General features: G+C 43.9%; 2 protein-coding genes across 5 annotated transcripts in view; one reads left to right on the top strand and one right to left on the bottom strand.

Annotated features, from left to right (window-relative positions):
• The window catches only part of NUP210 (nucleoporin 210), a 76356-nt gene that overhangs the window by 51511 nt on the left and 7460 nt on the right, over positions 1-17385 (bottom strand). The window contains exons 1-4 of one of the 2 annotated variants that reach the window (XM_083796376.1): positions 14366-14619; positions 5684-5820; positions 4772-4903; positions 163-259 (exon numbers count right to left, since the gene is read on the bottom strand). In XM_083796376.1, the coding sequence (XP_083652502.1) occupies positions 163-259; positions 4772-4903; positions 5684-5820; positions 14366-14538 (539 nt within the window). In that variant the 5' untranslated portion in view covers positions 14539-14619. Of the gene's footprint in view, positions 1-162; positions 260-4771; positions 4904-5683; positions 5821-14365; positions 14620-17385 lie in introns of those variants that run through there. The other variant, XM_083796375.1, reaches the window with a different exon arrangement.
• Positions 5828-17385, top strand: part of HDAC11 (histone deacetylase 11) — a 53177-nt gene continuing 41619 nt past the window's right edge. The window contains exons 1-2 of one of the 3 annotated variants that reach the window (XM_083796426.1): positions 5828-14406; positions 14829-17384. In XM_083796426.1, the coding sequence (XP_083652552.1) occupies positions 15717-16724 (1008 nt within the window). In that variant the 5' untranslated portion in view covers positions 5828-14406; positions 14829-15716 and the 3' untranslated portion in view covers positions 16725-17384. Of the gene's footprint in view, positions 14407-14828; position 17385 lie in introns of those variants that run through there. The other 2 variants (XM_083796425.1, XM_083796429.1) reach the window with 2 other exon arrangements.

Raw genomic sequence — 17385 nt, 5'->3', positions numbered from 1 at the left:
AAAAAAAAGGAAATAAAAAGACGTACACATAGGCACAAAACAATCAACACAAGTATTATTTTAGGTGTCAGCTTAGTTAACTGCCTAGATGTGGGGAAATATTTGCAAACCCAAAGGACAGGAGATTTGCTTTTTTTTGGAGAACAATGTAAATGAACTTACCGCAATGCATTGTGGGAATCTGAGAAGCCATCAGCCTCCGTGTCTTTTACTATTGTCCAGTCAAAGACTAATCCTGCCAATGTGCTGAAAGTGTTTCCTGTGAAACAAGCAAGTAAATTAAAACAAAAACAAGTAACAACCCATAAAGTCTTCCTGGAACACAAGCTTTTTTCCCTAGGAATTTTATCTTATCCCTAAGAGAACTACCAGTATTTAATTACAAAAATCACAATCTATTTTGCTTTACTGACCTGTGCAAATTCAATACAATTCTGTCAACCACTTGTCTGTCTAGCTTGCAATGCCATATACCACTTCATCTTCCAAAAATAAAATAAAATACGCACATCTCATCTTCAAGATGGGTCTTGCAGCGTCAGCTGGGACAAATAAATCCCAGTATTTACTACGTTTTAAACTACATTTTCAATCGTGTTCCTTCCCTTGACATTCAGATTTACATTAAACTAAGAATCAAAGCAAATATATTCTCAAATTCTTATGCTTTAATGTTTATTACACCTTTAAGGTGCAAGAAGATTTTAAGACAGGACAATGCAACTTACAGCCTATGTTCTCTTTCCAATTTGTACACAACTTATTGCGGACATCTCTGAGTCCCAAATAAATAGGACTACAAACAAAAAACCCAAAATGAACATAGCAATATAACTAAAATTGATTGGTACTGTGTTATTTAACACACAATCAAGTCTAGCTTTCTTTAATGATACATGCATTAGCTTTGCAAAGCTGTACGACACTTTTTTTTCTTGCTCCAATTGAAAATAAAGTGGGCCAGCGGAGAAAAAAGCAAGTTATGGCACTATGGAGAAGTGATGCCTGGACACAGCCAATGCTGCAGCAAACTGGTATCACAAGCACAAATGCTTCCTTACAGACTTGGAACTGCCATTCATCTGGCCTGGATGCCGTGGCTCCTGTTGGGGTCCCCCACTACAAAGACAAACTTAGGTTGTCAAAGACAACCTGAGGTGGTGGGCATTCCCCAGGTGATGCAGGGTCTTACTCCTTCAAGGCAGGACCAGTGATCTCCACAGCATGGATGGCAGCAACAAGCCACAGGTTAACCCTACCAGAGGCAGCACCAGGGAGGCAGACAGGTAACACAGCACTTGCCATGAGCGCCGAACGCGTCCCTGCCCCTCTGCAGGATCACAAGGGTGTCAAACAGGCCGCCTTGGCTAGCCAGAGCATCACCCTCACAGGCTCTTCAAAGGTCGCTGCTGGCTGAGACCTGTGCTCTGAAAATAATTCAGTCTTTATACAACTACTGATGTAAAAAAGCTTTCCTATATCATCAGGTTACAGAGACAGCAAGTGCAGATTCGAGACTTGTCGGAGAGGCAGGACCTGCTGTGTTTCCTTGGGTTAGAGTCACAGAAGACCAAGTACACCTTGGATGAGGGGAGAATCACTGATGACCCACCCAAAATCCATTTGCTCTCAAGCGTTATGGGTAGATCTCTCTAACTGGGGACTGTACATGTGGAGGGTTTTTATTTTTCCTAAAGAGTTACAGAGGGAATTGCTACCTGATGTTCAACTATTAGTACAGGGGAAAAAGAAGAGGAACAGAGAAAAAAAGGAAAAAAAGAAAAAGGCGGTCACTACTGTCAAAGCTGCAGTTAGGTAAGGTACTCTGGAAGCAGCTAAGAAAGAGTTGGGATGAGGGGAAAAAAAAAATCACAACACTGTAGATTACCAGATGCCTCATAGATGGGATTAGATGTGGAAAACAAGCATTTTTAGTGAACTAAATTGTACTCCCAACATCCTCAAACCCCTGTAAGAGTAAAAAGGATAAACCATGGAGACTTTCAGATATCCATAGACAAAAGCCCTACTGACCTTTAGTGGTGGTATCACAGGGCTCTTAGAACAAGTTGAATATCAAACAACTACAATTACTTTGTATCATCTCTCCAGAAGACTGAATATACTTCAGATCCCCAACTGCCCCCAGCAATTCTTTCACAAAGACTATGCCAGACTACTTTAATCAGTTTTACAAAGATTAAGTTTGCAAAGCATTCTAGTTATGTAGCAGTAACTTCACATTTTAATTCAGTTCCCTGTATACCACTGTCCTATGAAAAATTTGCTTGTCATTCCCAGACTGAAAAAATATCCACAGTAATTTTAGCAGACCATCTTATGCTTTTGGAAGATGTCTTGAAATACTTCAAAAAAAATGCTAAATTGATAGAGAAAATGTTTTTTCACATTAAAACAGTGTTATAGTCAACTAAAAGCAACATTTTTTTTTCCTACTCCAGAAAATCCTTTTGACCTGATTTTTTACAGCTAGTTCACCATACAGAATTGGGGCAAGTACCACACAGAAATTCAAAGTTTTTAAATGTAAAACCAAAAAAAATATCATTTTTACAAGTTTACTATGACACGATCAAAATGTAATCTGCAGAAAGTCAGAAAAGTAGGAAACATTCAAATCTCCCTAAAGTATTAGCTCCACGCACTGCTACAATGACCAGGCAATACACAGCTGCAGTTCTTCAAACACGGCTGTAAATTTCAGGACAATCATCATTTTGTTAGGCCTCTGTTTCAACAAGCTGAAGGTCTGTCATATGAGCGTTATTATGGCATGACAAACTCTGTTCAAGTTAAGGGATTTCTACCCTTTCTAAATACCTAAAAGGATTACTGGAAGGTTTGGGGTTTTTTAGGTTCCCATAATTAAAATGGTTTATTCACATGAATTAAACTACTCCTGCTTATGAAAGTCTTTCTAGATGTGGAGATGTGACAGTACCACTGAAGAAACTGAACAGAAGAGCTCAAATTTATTCTGACAATTCTTCAAACTTATTTAAATCTTAAAATGAAATCACCAGTCTCTCTCTTATTTAACTCTTCTCTAGTTAATTCATAATAAAATAACTTCAGCAAAGCTCAACAGGTAAAAAAAAAAAATGACTTTTTTGTATGCCTTTTTATAAGTAGAAAATATTTACAAAAAAAGAAAAAAAGAAAAACTGGAAAATATGTATGGTAGAGTAAGGAACAAAACTATTCCTGAAGGTATATCAGTACTCACAGGAGTGGAAGCATCAATATTAATGAATGATCTAACGCATACCAGATGCAATAATCTGGCAATATAAGATGCAATAATCACCATTTGTCCCAAACAGATCACAGTTGGTACATAACTTTTTAACCTAGGTTGCATAGTACACAGACTAATACAATGTACTCAGTCTCTGTGGGGTGTGCAAGTTTTCAGCAAAACTAAGTAGATTTTTCCAGATTTTCATAGAACTGAATAAACATTTTATTTTGACTTTTTCCTCTTTCTTAATATTAAGAGAAAAACCACTTGAATTCAGAAGCACAGACACCCAAGTTACTTGGATCAAAAGGAACTGATTTTCAAAGCTTTAAAATGTATTCCAACCCCCTAACTTCATGTTGGGATGTTTAGTCCTAAGGCTTTTAACAAACATTTTGTTTCAATCATTTAGATTAAAAGTTCACCCTGGGTTTTAAACCACTGCTCATGTTCAAACTTCAAAGTTGGATGGCTTCCAAGGCAAATTTGTCCATTGAGTATGCTTGAGAGGTTGTCAAAACACCAAACCAAGAATCTGGTCTTACATGTAGCATAAGAAAACAAAATTACTTTTCATTATTAACATTATTGTCATACATAACCTGACACTTGTGGTTTTACAATTAAACAAACATACGATGGGCTCATTAACTATTCAAAATGAACGATTCAAGTTTTTATAGCTGTTTTACATATCATTTCCTTTCCATTAGCTGTCCTAAAAATCGTTTAGTCCATGTGAGTGTTCATGTGTGCATAAAAATTGATTGTTGAAACAAAGCATGAAATTCTTACCAGAATCATAGCTCCTTCTGAAGCAAGAAACAGTATCATAAGCAGAAGCTTTATGCTCCTACTAAATAATTATGGATTTGATCCATATGCGCTGGATAGGGATTAAATCTAAACTATACCTCCCAAGAAGAAGTGCTTCTATAATAATCAAAAACACTGATCCAACCAAGAGGTGGTTGGTCCTTAATATCATCTTTGAATGTCCTGTTGTATGCTTGACTGGACACAAAACGTCCCTTCACAAAATTCATTAAAACATCTCAGCTCAAAAGGAAAAAAAAAAAAAAGACTACTTCATATTCCTCAGTCTAGTTAAATCCTGACATGACATTTCAACAGAACAAGTGTTGTGTCTTCTTCCACTACATTCTTACTCCTGACCTGAAGGTAGGATTGCTAATAGCTGATATCTTCATTGTAATAATTTTAAAACCTGATTTTTAAAATACTCTTAGCACCAGAGTTAGTTGTCCTGGGCAAGTAAGGAAAAAAGGCAAGAAAAAGACGTTAGAAATCAAGCAGCATTTGATTTTCCTATTCAGGTAGTTGGGTATGTAGGTTTTATACCTAAAGGAAAACAATGGGTCACTGAATGCATTATCCAGAGAACTCCCTTTAAATTGCTCTGCTTGGCTTAACATTCAAATTGTGTCGCAAATAAAACCAGTGCACATACCAAACAATGAAGAGTTTCAGTACGAGTAAATTGCTTACCTTCAGAATCCAAAGCTTGAATTTTTAGCTTTAGTGGTGAATCTTCGAGATAAAGTTCTCTTGTTGTGGACACAATTTGGATGCCATGAATTATATCAACTATAGCATCACAACGAAGAACTTGTCCAGTCGCTTGAAGAGACGTTAAAAAGAGCACATGAATCAGCAGCACTGGAAGTGCTCATCATCCAAACAATAGCACTAGCAAGACAAAATTCACCCCAAATTTAAGCTGATGACACAAGACACTGACATTGAAGGAAGTGAAATTAGGTCATGACCTTGACTAAGAAACTCTCGGTCAAGTGGTAACTGTGGCTAAACAAGCAAGAAAAGTAGTTCCCTTCCTCACAGTTCCCTTCCTCATTGAGCTTCAGAATAAATCTTTTAAAAAAAATTGTGATTTCCAACTACGCTAACAGTGACAGACACTTTAAGTGCATATTAAGAGTTTGTACAGCACAACTGTCAGACACAGCTTGTGTCCTAGAGAACTTAATGACTGCTACCCAGAGACCATAAAACCCTATATCCTGCTTGATTTAGTGACTGCAAGATTATTTACTCAGCCATCTGCTTTTGCATACCTGTCACTGTAAGAACTAACCAGCGACATTGTATGATAGACACAAAGGCAATTTCCAGCTTTCTAAAGGCCAAAGTATTTTCAGCCTCCACAATCATTGCCTTTATTTTTTTTTTAAATTACCTGCTCCTCTGGATGCTTCATCAATAGTAATTCCAGGCCTTTAAGAAACAGAACTTTAAAAAACAGCCTATGGAAAGTGCAAAATGATTATGCATCTGAATGGACACTTGTTGTTTCACGCACTTTTAAATCTCTACTTTGTTTCTAGATGATGCCAGGATGTCCAAAACAAGCATGATGTGCTTACAGAAGTTAGAACTTACTTATATCTTCAGCAAAGATGATACTTGTCAGACGCATGGGCTGCGAGGACCGTGCCTGGACAACAGCCTTCCGCGAACACTGGCGCTCACCCTGGTCTGCCGGCTCTATGCTTGCAACCTCTGGCCTGGTGGAGGACCTACAAGATTATGTAGTTACATTAGCAGGAGTTAAACTGCTGCTAGAGAGAAGTCAAAGGGCTGGTTTAAAAACCATCTAAATAATTTACATTAGATGTGCTACATAGTAAGAATTTGACTTTCACAGGAGATGGAGTACAACAGCTTATCAGGGACTTCAGCAAGAGTGAGCCTGGGTTGGAAAAGGGAGGAAGCACAAACCAGAGGCCCACCAGAGCCCAGACAGACAAAAGCGCATTTCCCTCTACTGTGGCAACTTCACCGCTAAATGCAATTCAGCCTAAGAGCTATCTCCAGCTATTTCCAGAGCTACAAAACCTCTGGCCTGGCTATTTATTAGCTTAGAGGTGTGGAACAACGAGCAAAACCACACACACACAAGACTGAAGTAGAAGGTAAAACAGTTCTAGCTAACAGCTGTTAAGAAAAGTTCCATTCGCTACTTGTCACTGGCATCCAGGTGTTTGAGACAGCCTTCTGGAAAAAAAGGGGGGCGGGGGGCTCCTGATGGCAGAACACCACAATTACACACGTTTGCTGTGACTGAACAAGTGAGAACACTCTTTTAATTAAGAAACTAAGAAGTACTGATTTACTCTGTTTAGTCAAAGTATGTGATGCTGTAAAACATGCAAAGTCGTATCTTTGGTGAAATTTAAGCATATATGGAAGGAATTTTGACTTAAAATTGATGCACCTATTGCTTCCTGCTCTGACTTGTATGGCTTTTCTGAAGATAACTGCTCCAGAAATTAACTCAAGGAAAGCTCACACGAAGCCCAGCTCTTACTTCGGGGTGGGGGGAGGAATTCAAATAAATATTAGAAAACTAAGCTTCTTGAAATTAAATTTGAGTGTACCAATGTACAGCTGAGGCCAGTGTTCAAAGCAGCTGTCACCAGGAGGTCACCCCTGTGCCCCAGGAGCAGGGCAGATCCCATCTGTTGGTGCTGCCCCTGCGGGAGCTGCCACAGGGACACAGGACACAGAAATGCCACCCACCAGGAGCATCTTGGTGCCTGGCAGCCATCGCTGCTGGTCAGGGTTCATAACTCCAAGCTCTTTCACGAGGGTCCTTTGAAGGACTAAAACAATGGAAGCACGCCCTGAGGACAAAGCCAGTCAGGAGCTGTTCTCCCAGCTGATGGCAGCAGTTCTGATGAAGCCATCTAGTTATCTGACGAATGCAATCTAAACCATTTACCAGGATCCCACCCGGTAAAGGTGGTAGAGCTGCACTGATTCAGGCTTTTCTTTGGAGGAGGTTCAAAACCACCTACCTGGGAGCTACGGGAAACAGCTTTTAAGTTGGCAGGGGGCTGGCGGGGGGCTTCGAGCCAGCAGCAGCAGCGTGCAGACCCTTCTCTGCAGGCACCAGCTGTACCCACTGCTGTTACTGGCATAGCCAACCGGAACAAAACAGGGAAGACAAATGTCTTGTTGACTGAAAATGTACCCATTTCAAAAAAAATAAGGTATCACAACATGCTCGGTTTTCTTGGAGATAACAATCGCAGTCTAGGAACTTGGCTTGCAATCACTGCAGAAAGGTAAAACCAGGGTCTGCAGATTTAAGTAACAAAAAGCACGACTTGGTCCACGAGTCCAGTCAAGCAAAACGCCACCACCCACTTTGTTCGAGGCAGTCACTAAGACAGGAAGCGAGCATTTCTTACAGGGGCTTCAGGAAGCAAATAAGCTTGGGCCACCTCTCTGGTTCCCTGCGCGTGGGTCTGGATCGTATCGCACTGCACCCGTCCATACAGCAAGGCCCCCAAGCTGGTGATCCAAGGGCACTGAGTAGTCAGAACATTTTTAATTGTGCATGCTAATGGAGGCATACGGGTTCATTAGGCACTGCGGAGCATTATCATATTTTTATCTTGGGCAAGATCCATTAATCCAATGAATTATTAATTCATCCCATTGGTGTGCTTCCAACGTTTTGCTCACAGAAAGATGAGTTTTAAAGGGTTTTGAAACAACAGCAGCAATTGCTCACCCAGAAATTTCAAAATATTTCATCTGATCAAGGAAATGACAACCCGCAGCAGGAAGCAATGGACAATTTAAACCCCAATTAAAAGCTTAAACCTCAAAATTGTTTGTTATATTCTAGATACCTAAAAGCAATGCACACAAATATGAGCATTTTTATACCAGGGTTACACTGTTCCTAAAATAATGACTTTCTGTATTATTAGAATTTGAATTTCCTACACAGTGATTAATTAAAGAATGACCATTAGTTATTTTCCTGTTATTCTATAGCTACCTAGGCAAGCATGAAGCAGCTTCCCAACATTCAGCAAGTTTCTTTAAACAACATTGGTATTCACAAGCATGCAAGCTTTTTTTTGTACTTGGCTTGTAGACTTTTTAAGCTGAGGGTGCAGATCTCCCTTAATAAGCAGGCAGGCGTTTTTTTAAACAAGCATATATGTATGGAATTGGCTTTTATTTAGTTCTTCACGTTGTTGAATAATCTCTGCTATGAGATTTCTTGATTAATTTGATATTTTGCTTTTCTGTACTCTGAAACTGATTGTGTTTACTACGCAACAGGGGTTTCACCATGTTTTGTGTTGGTTCTTTTAATATACCATCCAGGACCACAGCACACAGCCACTACAGTAAGCACCAACAGCACTATTGTGAAACTAAACCTAATTATAGGATATTTTTCAGATTAGAAAAAGGCAGGAACAAAGGAAAACTAGAAGTTTGTACTAAATTTTAGCTGTAAACTTACACATACTCCAATTACAAAGACAATTCTAAGCTTTTACAGCCAGCTATAGGTTAACTCTTAGTTGACACTGGAGTGATTAGATACTATTTGGACTACCTGGTAAAGGTAGAATATCAGCTGATTTTATAGCTTTTTTTTCCCTAATACAAATACGTTTTTAATTTTATTCCCAATAGGATGTCTCTTTATCTTAGGCAACTGCCTGAACTTGTTAGGTGAAGCGTGGCCTGTTGTGATTTATTTCATGAAATGGTCTGTGTGATGGTCTTTCTTTCTTTCTTTTCCTTCTTCTTTTTTTTTTTTTTTTAAACACTAACCTCTGAAATATTTGATAACCCCTCGATACCATTCAGCAACATTAAAAAACACACATTCTGTTTTCAACCAATGTCTAATTCAGGGCCAAGTACGCAAAGGTTAAAGCACTAACCAAAAAGGCTGCGTATTGCAGTGGCATTACTCTGCTGTAATACACGAAGGGATCGCTACCGTGTTCTAGATGGACAAGAAACTTTTGCTTTAAAATGGCACCAAAGACTGCAGTTTGTATCATCTCCCACTTACAGCAGGTCTTCAGCAACACGTCAGTGTGTGATAGTGAAAGCTAAGCTTGTCAGAGGTCAAAATTAGATCCTGAGAAGCAAGCAACGGGAAGCATTTCTGGCACTAGCTCTCAATCCCATACCAGTGTCTAGAAGAAAGAGCAGGGCAGGGGAAGAGGCTCGAGAAAGAAGAGCGAGGTGGTGGAGGGGGGAGCTAAGAGAAACCCCAATATCTGTTTCCTTCTGGATAAAATCCTACTTGCAGAGGAATTGACGAAACTTGCAATAAAGACAGCCAGCCCTCTTGCTGATTTCAATTTCATTCATGAGTTTTTCCCCCTTGGACACAGAACTGCATGCCAAGGTCATGATTTACAGATATACCCGGCCCTATTCCTGTACTTTTCATGGACTGTTCTGCGATATCACCTATGAATACTTCGAGGATCATATTTAATCTGTTTATCAGCTGGTTAAAGATTCGGCAAATATTTTTCCTTAAATTTAGCAATACTCTGCTAATTTTTATTGCTTCAGCATACTGCATTGCTTCTTCAGATCTTCAGACTAAAAGCAACTGACTGTATGAGCAAAAATCCACCTCTGCAGAGAGAGATGCACCATAACGGTCAGTTGATCAAGTATTTTAGGATTACATAGGCAGATGTGTAACCAGAGAGGAACTGCATAGTAAAGGTTTTCAAGAGTTTGGTAGGACTGGGTTGACGAATACAGCATGTGCCTTACTGCTACTCACTCTCAGGGCTAACACTGTTGGCATACAAAAATGAACAAACAAGAGGCAGAGCAGCATACAGGCAACTGTAGTTGTATGATAAAAAGTAGATTCCCAGAGAACCAAGGATGGGAACTGAATCCATTCCAAAAGCAGCACAGAGGGAGCCTGGCAGAGTTCCCTCAAATCTTAAGGATTTTCAACTACCCAGCGGGAGATTATCTCTGTTGTTCACTCAGTCCTCTCCTAGGATGTTTCACGTTGTAATAGGAAAACAAAAAGCGGCAAAAAATCCTCAATCTAGTTCTTCTTTAAAGGCAAATGGAAACATCACACACCACAAAACAAACCAAGGATGAAGCACTCATGAGATTTTGTAATGGTGATCAACTGACATGCCTGCTAACTTCAGGGGAAGCAGACTAAGCCAGCGGTGATAGTTTTTGCAGTCCAGCCCAGCCGCCCAGCTGCAACTTGCATGCTTTGTCAAGCCAACAGGTGGCCAAAAGCGTTTCGCTGTAAGTGCTTATCTCTGTCCCTTGCCTAGCTGCGTGAAGGAGAGCAGCAGGCTGCACTGCCCCGCTGCTACTCAGCGTCGTGTTTTAAAAACACACACACACACAACTAAGAGAACGCGATAAACAAAGGTTGGTCTGCACAAGTTGTTCTGACATTAGCTTAGCCTGATTTTAAATTAGAAAATAGAAAATAAACTGAAAAATGGCAGTTTAATGCTAAAACACAGATGTCACATTTTTGCATTATTTCAAATAATCCGGTCTGTTTAAACCTTAGCGTATGCAGACACCCTTAAAACTTAGATTACTAAGATGAGACCCATGACTGAAGAGAGCAAAAGTCTAAAGAGCATCTCATTAAGTGTTCAGCAGCAAAAGCTGCCAAACTAAGAAACAAGAGTCCCTGCTCTGCCTGCCCTCCTTCCCGGGCAGGATATGATCAGATTCAGAAGTTGTTTCCCCAACAGTAAACCTACACTGCAGGGTGACACATTTGTTAAGATAAAAACCACAGCTATTTCTTGTGCCTCTTCAGCTCTGGCAGAAGATCTATGCCAGACACTCACGCCACCCGTTCCGGTTTCAAGCCAACATCCTCAGGAGCCAGCCGCAGGTGATGCGGACGGCAGCAGGACCCGTGTCACTTAGCCTGATTCTGAGCTCCTGCTGGTGTCTGCAGGAGCCTGAAGACACACTGGGAAAGCAGGCACCTCCTCAAGACAAGAGAGCGTTTTGCTACCTGCTGCCACGGCCCTGAAAGGAGGAAATGCAGCACAGCTGGGAACCAAAGAACGGAGCAAGGATAGCAGGAGATGACAATCACTGGAAAACAAGTCATTTTGTAACATGGTAAATGACAATCAGTACCTCACACTAGCCATTCTTCAGTCAGAATCAAAGACTTTTTTTTAGGCCTCTGGTAAAACAGGCATCAAAAACAACAACAAAAAAGCTGAGTATCAGAGATTAGATTGCCAGACTTAAAACAAAGTTACAGACCTTGGTCAGCAACTCTAATGTATTTTTTTAGAGTACTGTAAGCCATCACATATATCCCATGGACTGATAAGACCTATCTACAAACCAGTATCAGAAACACGAGATAAGGAGCTAGAAAATGCCCTTTGCCAGCCAACTACTGCAACAGCACCATTGCATGTAGGTTTTGGTTTCTCTCAAAGTACCACAGAAACTGGAAAACTGGAAAGCAATTCAGTCACAACATGTTATAGGCTGATTTTTCAAGAAATTAGGTATGAATTTGGAATGTTTGGGATGTGTCCTGGTTCCAGTTAGGACAGAGTTAATTTTTCCTCATAGTAGCTGGTAGGGTGCTATGTTTTGGATTAGGATGAGAAGAGCGCTGATAACATGCTGATGTTTTAATTGTTGCAGAGCAGTGTTTACACCAGGCCAAGGACTTTTCGGCTTCTCGCTCTGTCCTGCCAGCGAGCAGGCTGGGGGTGCAGCAGGAGCTGGGAGGGGACAGACCCAGGACAGCTGACCCAAACTGGCCAAAGGGGTATTCCATACCATCTGGCGTCATGCTAAACAATATATAGGGGTGGCTGGCCGGGGTGGGGGGCCGGCTGCTCGGGGATAGGCTGGGCATCGGTCAGCGGGTGGTGAGCAATTGCATTGTGCATCACTTGTTTTCTTACACATTATTATTATTAATACTATTATCATTATCACTATTATTATTATTATTGTTATTATTATATTCCTGTCTTAATAAACTGTCTTTATCTCAACTCACCGGCTTCTCTTTCCCGTTTCTCTCCCCCATCCCAGAGAGGGAGGGGGGAGGGTGAGCGAACGGCTGTGTGGTGTTTAGCTGCCAGCCGGGTTAAACCACAACAGGATGACTGATGCAGTTCTTCACAAACTCAAAGGACATCATTTGCAGATAGGCTGTGTAACATGGGTGGCTGGGGGGTAGGAGGCAGCGTATGAAAGCTGTTACACTACAGCAGCACCTCAGTCCCTTCTTCAGACACAGCTCCAATCTGATCATTTCCGCTCTGAATTCCTGATTTCACACATGCAAGCCCCCCCCCATCTTACAGATGCAGTCACTACTTCTGAAGTCATTACGCTTGGTACTTCTGAACTTGTTCAGTTTAACGGCCTTCTTCCAGTAATAGCTCCTGCCAACGACTTTTTCAGAAAAGTACAGGAAACTTGTCAGCCAGTCAATACAGAGCAACCTGCCCCTCCAAAGTACAGTTCTTCCCAATACCCCACAGTTTGAGGACTTCAAGGGCAAGGATATAGCGGGAAAGAGCCACAGATGCAGTCTAACAAACATGTTCAGAGCACCGCAGCGAGTATTTCTGCTTCTGCTCAACCCCTCCTAGCTACTGCTTCCTCTGATCATTTTGTAAGCACATGTTGAGTTTTACCACCCACATCCTGCCAGCCCCTGCAAAGCAGAAGTGAAGAAATACACATTTACAACCTCAGTAGAGAAAACGATGGCACACTGTATGAAGTCAGTGTAGTTTCCTTAGTTCTCAACTGAAATGAATCTCTGAAGGCAAACAGAATAGAGGATAGAAAAGCAGACTGAAGAGCATCTGCACAAGGGCTATGACCCCGTAGCTGGTAAACAGCACCAGCGTACCATGCTCTGAAGTGCCTACAAACACGCTCAGCTGAGATGCGTGCGGACCAAATCGGCTATTTCCCTGGAGTACATTCCTACCTCTTTTCATCTGTAGGTCCCGGAGACTTACAAACACCTACAGGCTTCTGACAGACAGCATCTGGCACATGCATGAATGGCTGTAGCCATCCCCCAGCAGGGCACTAACAAAACAGGGAAAAAAATCTATACCTTGCAGATTTTACTAGTCCTTTGACGAGTTTTCTACCCTTCTAGAATGTACCTCACTACATACAGAAAATTCTTTAAAGGACTCAGTTTTTACAGATTACAGTAAGAAAACAGAAAAGCCTTGTACTTGTGAGTTTGTTGTAAAAATGGTGCATAAAATTAAATTATGTGACAATATGCAGCTCTATCGAGTAACTTGCTCCCAGTCAACTTTGGCACAGCTCTTCTTACCGCTCTCGTATATGTGAACGTCCTCATGTGCGTAAGTTGCACAGATCAAAGGCCTGTAACTAGCTCAGGGATGAGAAGCATAGGCCCACCAGAAAAACTCCCACAGAGAAAAAAAATAACCCTAGAAAACGTATTTTAGTAACTGTCAGCCACAAGTAACAACTAAAAAGTGCTACTAGCATCTGGCACATACAAAAGGATCATCCCAAACATCTCCTGACTGCTAGAGCTTTTTCATGCGGGTACCTCCTGCGTATTACTGATCCAAATTACAATTCTAGCATATTAAAGGAAGGATGAGGAGCTGATAACGTTTACTTAACATGAAGGCCGCGACAGTTTCTAAACCTGTGCACACAGAGGCGTTTGCCTTCAGCCCCTGGTGCTTGACCCAACCCAGATTCGGCTCCCACGTGGGCCTCCCCGCCAGGACTCTGGGTGCTGAGCACGAGGGCCGTGCTGGAGGCCCCCAGGAACCAGGGGAACGTTCATCCCGGAAAACCTGGCCTGGCTTTCCCCAGGTGACACACGGCCTCCCCTTACCGCCTCAGCAGGAGGCTCTCCACCCCACCTCAGCTTTGCGCTGCAGCTGGGTGCCTGCTGCACCCTAACCCCGGACCCCCTTTCTGGGTGCAGCGGGGCACTGCCACCAGGGTGCCAGAGCACTGAGGGGCAGCAGGACCGGCGGGGGGGGGCACGTTTGGGACTAGTGGTGCTTGAGGGTCCCTTCGGCCCCATCCTTTGCACGCAGCCCCCCTGCAGCGGCTGCAAAGGGCGCACCGAAAGGGGCAGCAGTCCGCCAGGCGGCCGCCCGGCCTCTCCCTGGGGGGCTCCGCGGGAGGCCCGGGGCCTCCCTCCCCGCCTCCCTCCGTCCCTCCCTCGCTCCCCGCAGGTGCGGCCGGGCCGCGGCGGCTCCCCGCACTCACCACCGGTAGCAGCCCTCGCTGGCCTCCAGCGTGAAGTTGACGTGAGTGCCGCGCGTGAAGGGCAGCAGCACCTTGGGGATGTTGAGCTTGGGGGAGGCGGCGAGGCGCTGGAGGACGAGCAGGAGCAGCAGGAGCAGCGGGAGCGGCAGCGCCCGGGGCGCGGGGGGGGCCATGCTCCGCCGCGGGGAGCCGCCGCCGCCGGCGGGGAGCGGGAAAGGGCGGCCGGGAGCCGCGGGCGGAGGGACGTCAGCGGCGGGGCAGGGCCGGGGGCGGAGGGGCCGGGCCCCAAGGGGTCGGGTCGGGCCCCGCGGGGAAGGTCTGGGCCTGCCCTGCCCGGCGGGAGCCGCGCGGTGAGGGCGCCGTGCGCGAGGCTGTGTCAAACTTTGGCCACGCCGAAAGCCTCGGCTTCCAGGCTGCCCTCGGAAAGCGAAACTGGCCGACGAGCACCTGACTTTATTTTCAGGCTTTCCCTGTTTTTAAATGTCTGGATAATGTGAAGTCTTCAGAAATGCTCCTTCACCAAAACAAACAAACAAAACCAACACCAAACAAGTGCACATCAAGAGGATAAACTCCAGCAAAATAACAGGGCAATGAGAAGGTTATTCTAAAGTGCACCATGCATATATGCACTATAACTACTGCATATTGTAGATACATAGGTAGTAGTTACGTAAGTTAGTATGTAAGTTATACTTTCTATATCTACTAGACCCGGTCCAGCAGCGCCCCTTGGGCTCCCTGTGCCGCAGGTGAATACGCCACACGCCATCAAACCGTGCGGGCACTCCGGTTATACGTGGGGAGTCAGAGCTCACTCAGTGCAGCAACCAAAATGTTCTGTGCTGCCGCCCTCATGGACCTTCCAAATAAATAATTGCGTGATTTAGAGTCTGAAGAGAGAGAGGTAATAGTAGCACGCCTAATGAAAGGACTGTTCCGTTAAGGATGAAGTTCTGGCAGAGAATCCAAGAAGCTTACAGCAAACTGAGTAGGAAACGAAAAGGGCAGCTAACGGTCCCAGTAGACTGGAAGCTGGCAATGTTGTGCCAATTTTCAAGAAGGGTAAGAAAGAAGACCCTAGCAATTACAGGCCTGTCAGTCTCACGTCAGTGCCTGGTAAAATTATGGAGATGATGATCCTTGAAGTTATTGCAGCGCACCTGAGGGACAATGCAGTCATTGCTCCCAGCCAACATGGGTTCATGAAGGGTAGGTCCTGCCTAACAAATCTGATTTCCTTTTATGATAAGATCACCCATCTAGTCGATCAAGGGAAACCAGCTGATGTGATCTTTTTGGACTTCAGCAAAGCTTTTGACACGGTTTCCCATAGGATCCTACTGGACAAATGTCCAGCATACAGCTAAACAAAACCATTATACGATGGGTGAGCAATTGGCTGACGGGCAGGGCTCAAAGGGTTATGGTAAATGGGGCCACATCTGGCTGGCGGATGGTCACCAGTGGGGTCCCTCAAGGCTCCATTTTAGGGCCATTCCTCTTCAATGTTTTTATAAATGATTTGGACGTAGGACTAGAAGGTGTTCTGAGCAAATTTGCTGACGACACCAAACTTGGAGGAGTTGTGGACTCGGATGAGGGTGGAAAGGCCTTGCAGAGAGATCTGGACAGATTGGAGAGCTGGGCTATCACCAACCACCTGAAGTTTAACAAAAGCAAGTGCCGGGTCCTGCACCTGGGATGGGGCAATCCTGGCTATACGTACAGACTGGGCGACGAGACGCTGGAGAGCAGCCCCGCAGAGAGGGATCTGGGGGTTGTGGTTGACAGCAAGTTGAATATGAGCCAGCAGTGTGCCCTGGCAGCCAGGAGGGCCAGCCGTATCCTGGGGTGCATCAAGCACAGCATCGCTAGTCGGTCGAGGGAAGTGATTGTCCCGCTCTACTCTGCGCTGGTGCAGCCTCACCTCGAGTACTGTGTGCAGTTCTGGGCATCACAGTACAAAAAGAACATTAAACTGTTAGAGAGTGTCCAGAGGAGGGTGACAAAGATGGTGAAGGGCCTAGAGGGGAAGACGTATGAGGAGCGGCTGAGGTCACTGGGCCTGTTCAGCCTGGAGAGGAGGAGGCTGAGGGGGGACCTCATCGCAGTCTACAACTTCCTCGCGAGGGGGAGTGGAGAGGCAGGTGGCCTATTCTCCATTATCACTAGCGATAGGACCTGTGGGAACGGTGTTAAGCTGAGGCAGGGGAAGTTTAGGCTGGACATCAGGAAGAGGCTCTTCACCGAGAGGGTGGTCACACACTGGAACAGGCTCCCCAGGGACGTAGTCACTGCACCAAGCCTGTCTGAATGTAAGAAGCGATCGGACTGTGCACTGAGTCACATGGTCTAAACTTTTGGGCAGACCTGTGCGGTGCCAGGAGTTGAACTTGATGATCCGTATGGGTCCCTTCCAACTCGGGATATTGTATGATTCTATGATAACAGACTTGGAGAAAGACAACTAATAGTAAATTCAGGCAAGAATGATGGAGATGGGACTTTTTTCCTGATGCTCTCAGTGTTTAAGTTGAAGAATAAAATTCTGTCCTGCGAAATAGCTGGGAAAGATGGTCAGTTTCTTTCCTCCTTATCAGGCCTCATCTGATGACACTTGAGCTGCCCCCACTGTGTCTGTTTTACTCATCTGTGTTCTCAAAGTACAGTGCTTTATGTGTATTTCCTGGCCAGTGGTATTTACATGTATTTCCTGGCCATGGAGCTCCTTCCCGAGCTCCATGGCTTTCATTGCTGTGCTTTCTTCCTGCTTAGTTTGCTGTCTGCTTCCCTCCTCACAGCTGCAGAGCCCTGTAAACTATCTCCATCAAAAAAACATCAGTTGAGGAAGTATGGAAAGTAGTCCTACGTGCAAGAAGGTACTTAAACAGTCAACAGAGGAATAAGATATTACAACTGGTATCCCTCATTAATATGGAAAGGGTGGTGGGAATTAGCTGTTCCTTGTATTTGAGCATTTGGTTATAACCATCCATTATTTAAAAATTATATGGATG

Source organism: Anser anser (assembly GCF_964211835.1).
Source record: "Anser anser genome assembly, chromosome: 12".
NCBI classification, from domain to species: Eukaryota; Metazoa; Chordata; class Aves; order Anseriformes; family Anatidae; genus Anser; species Anser anser.
This window is presented reverse-complemented; position numbering and strand designations above follow the sequence as displayed.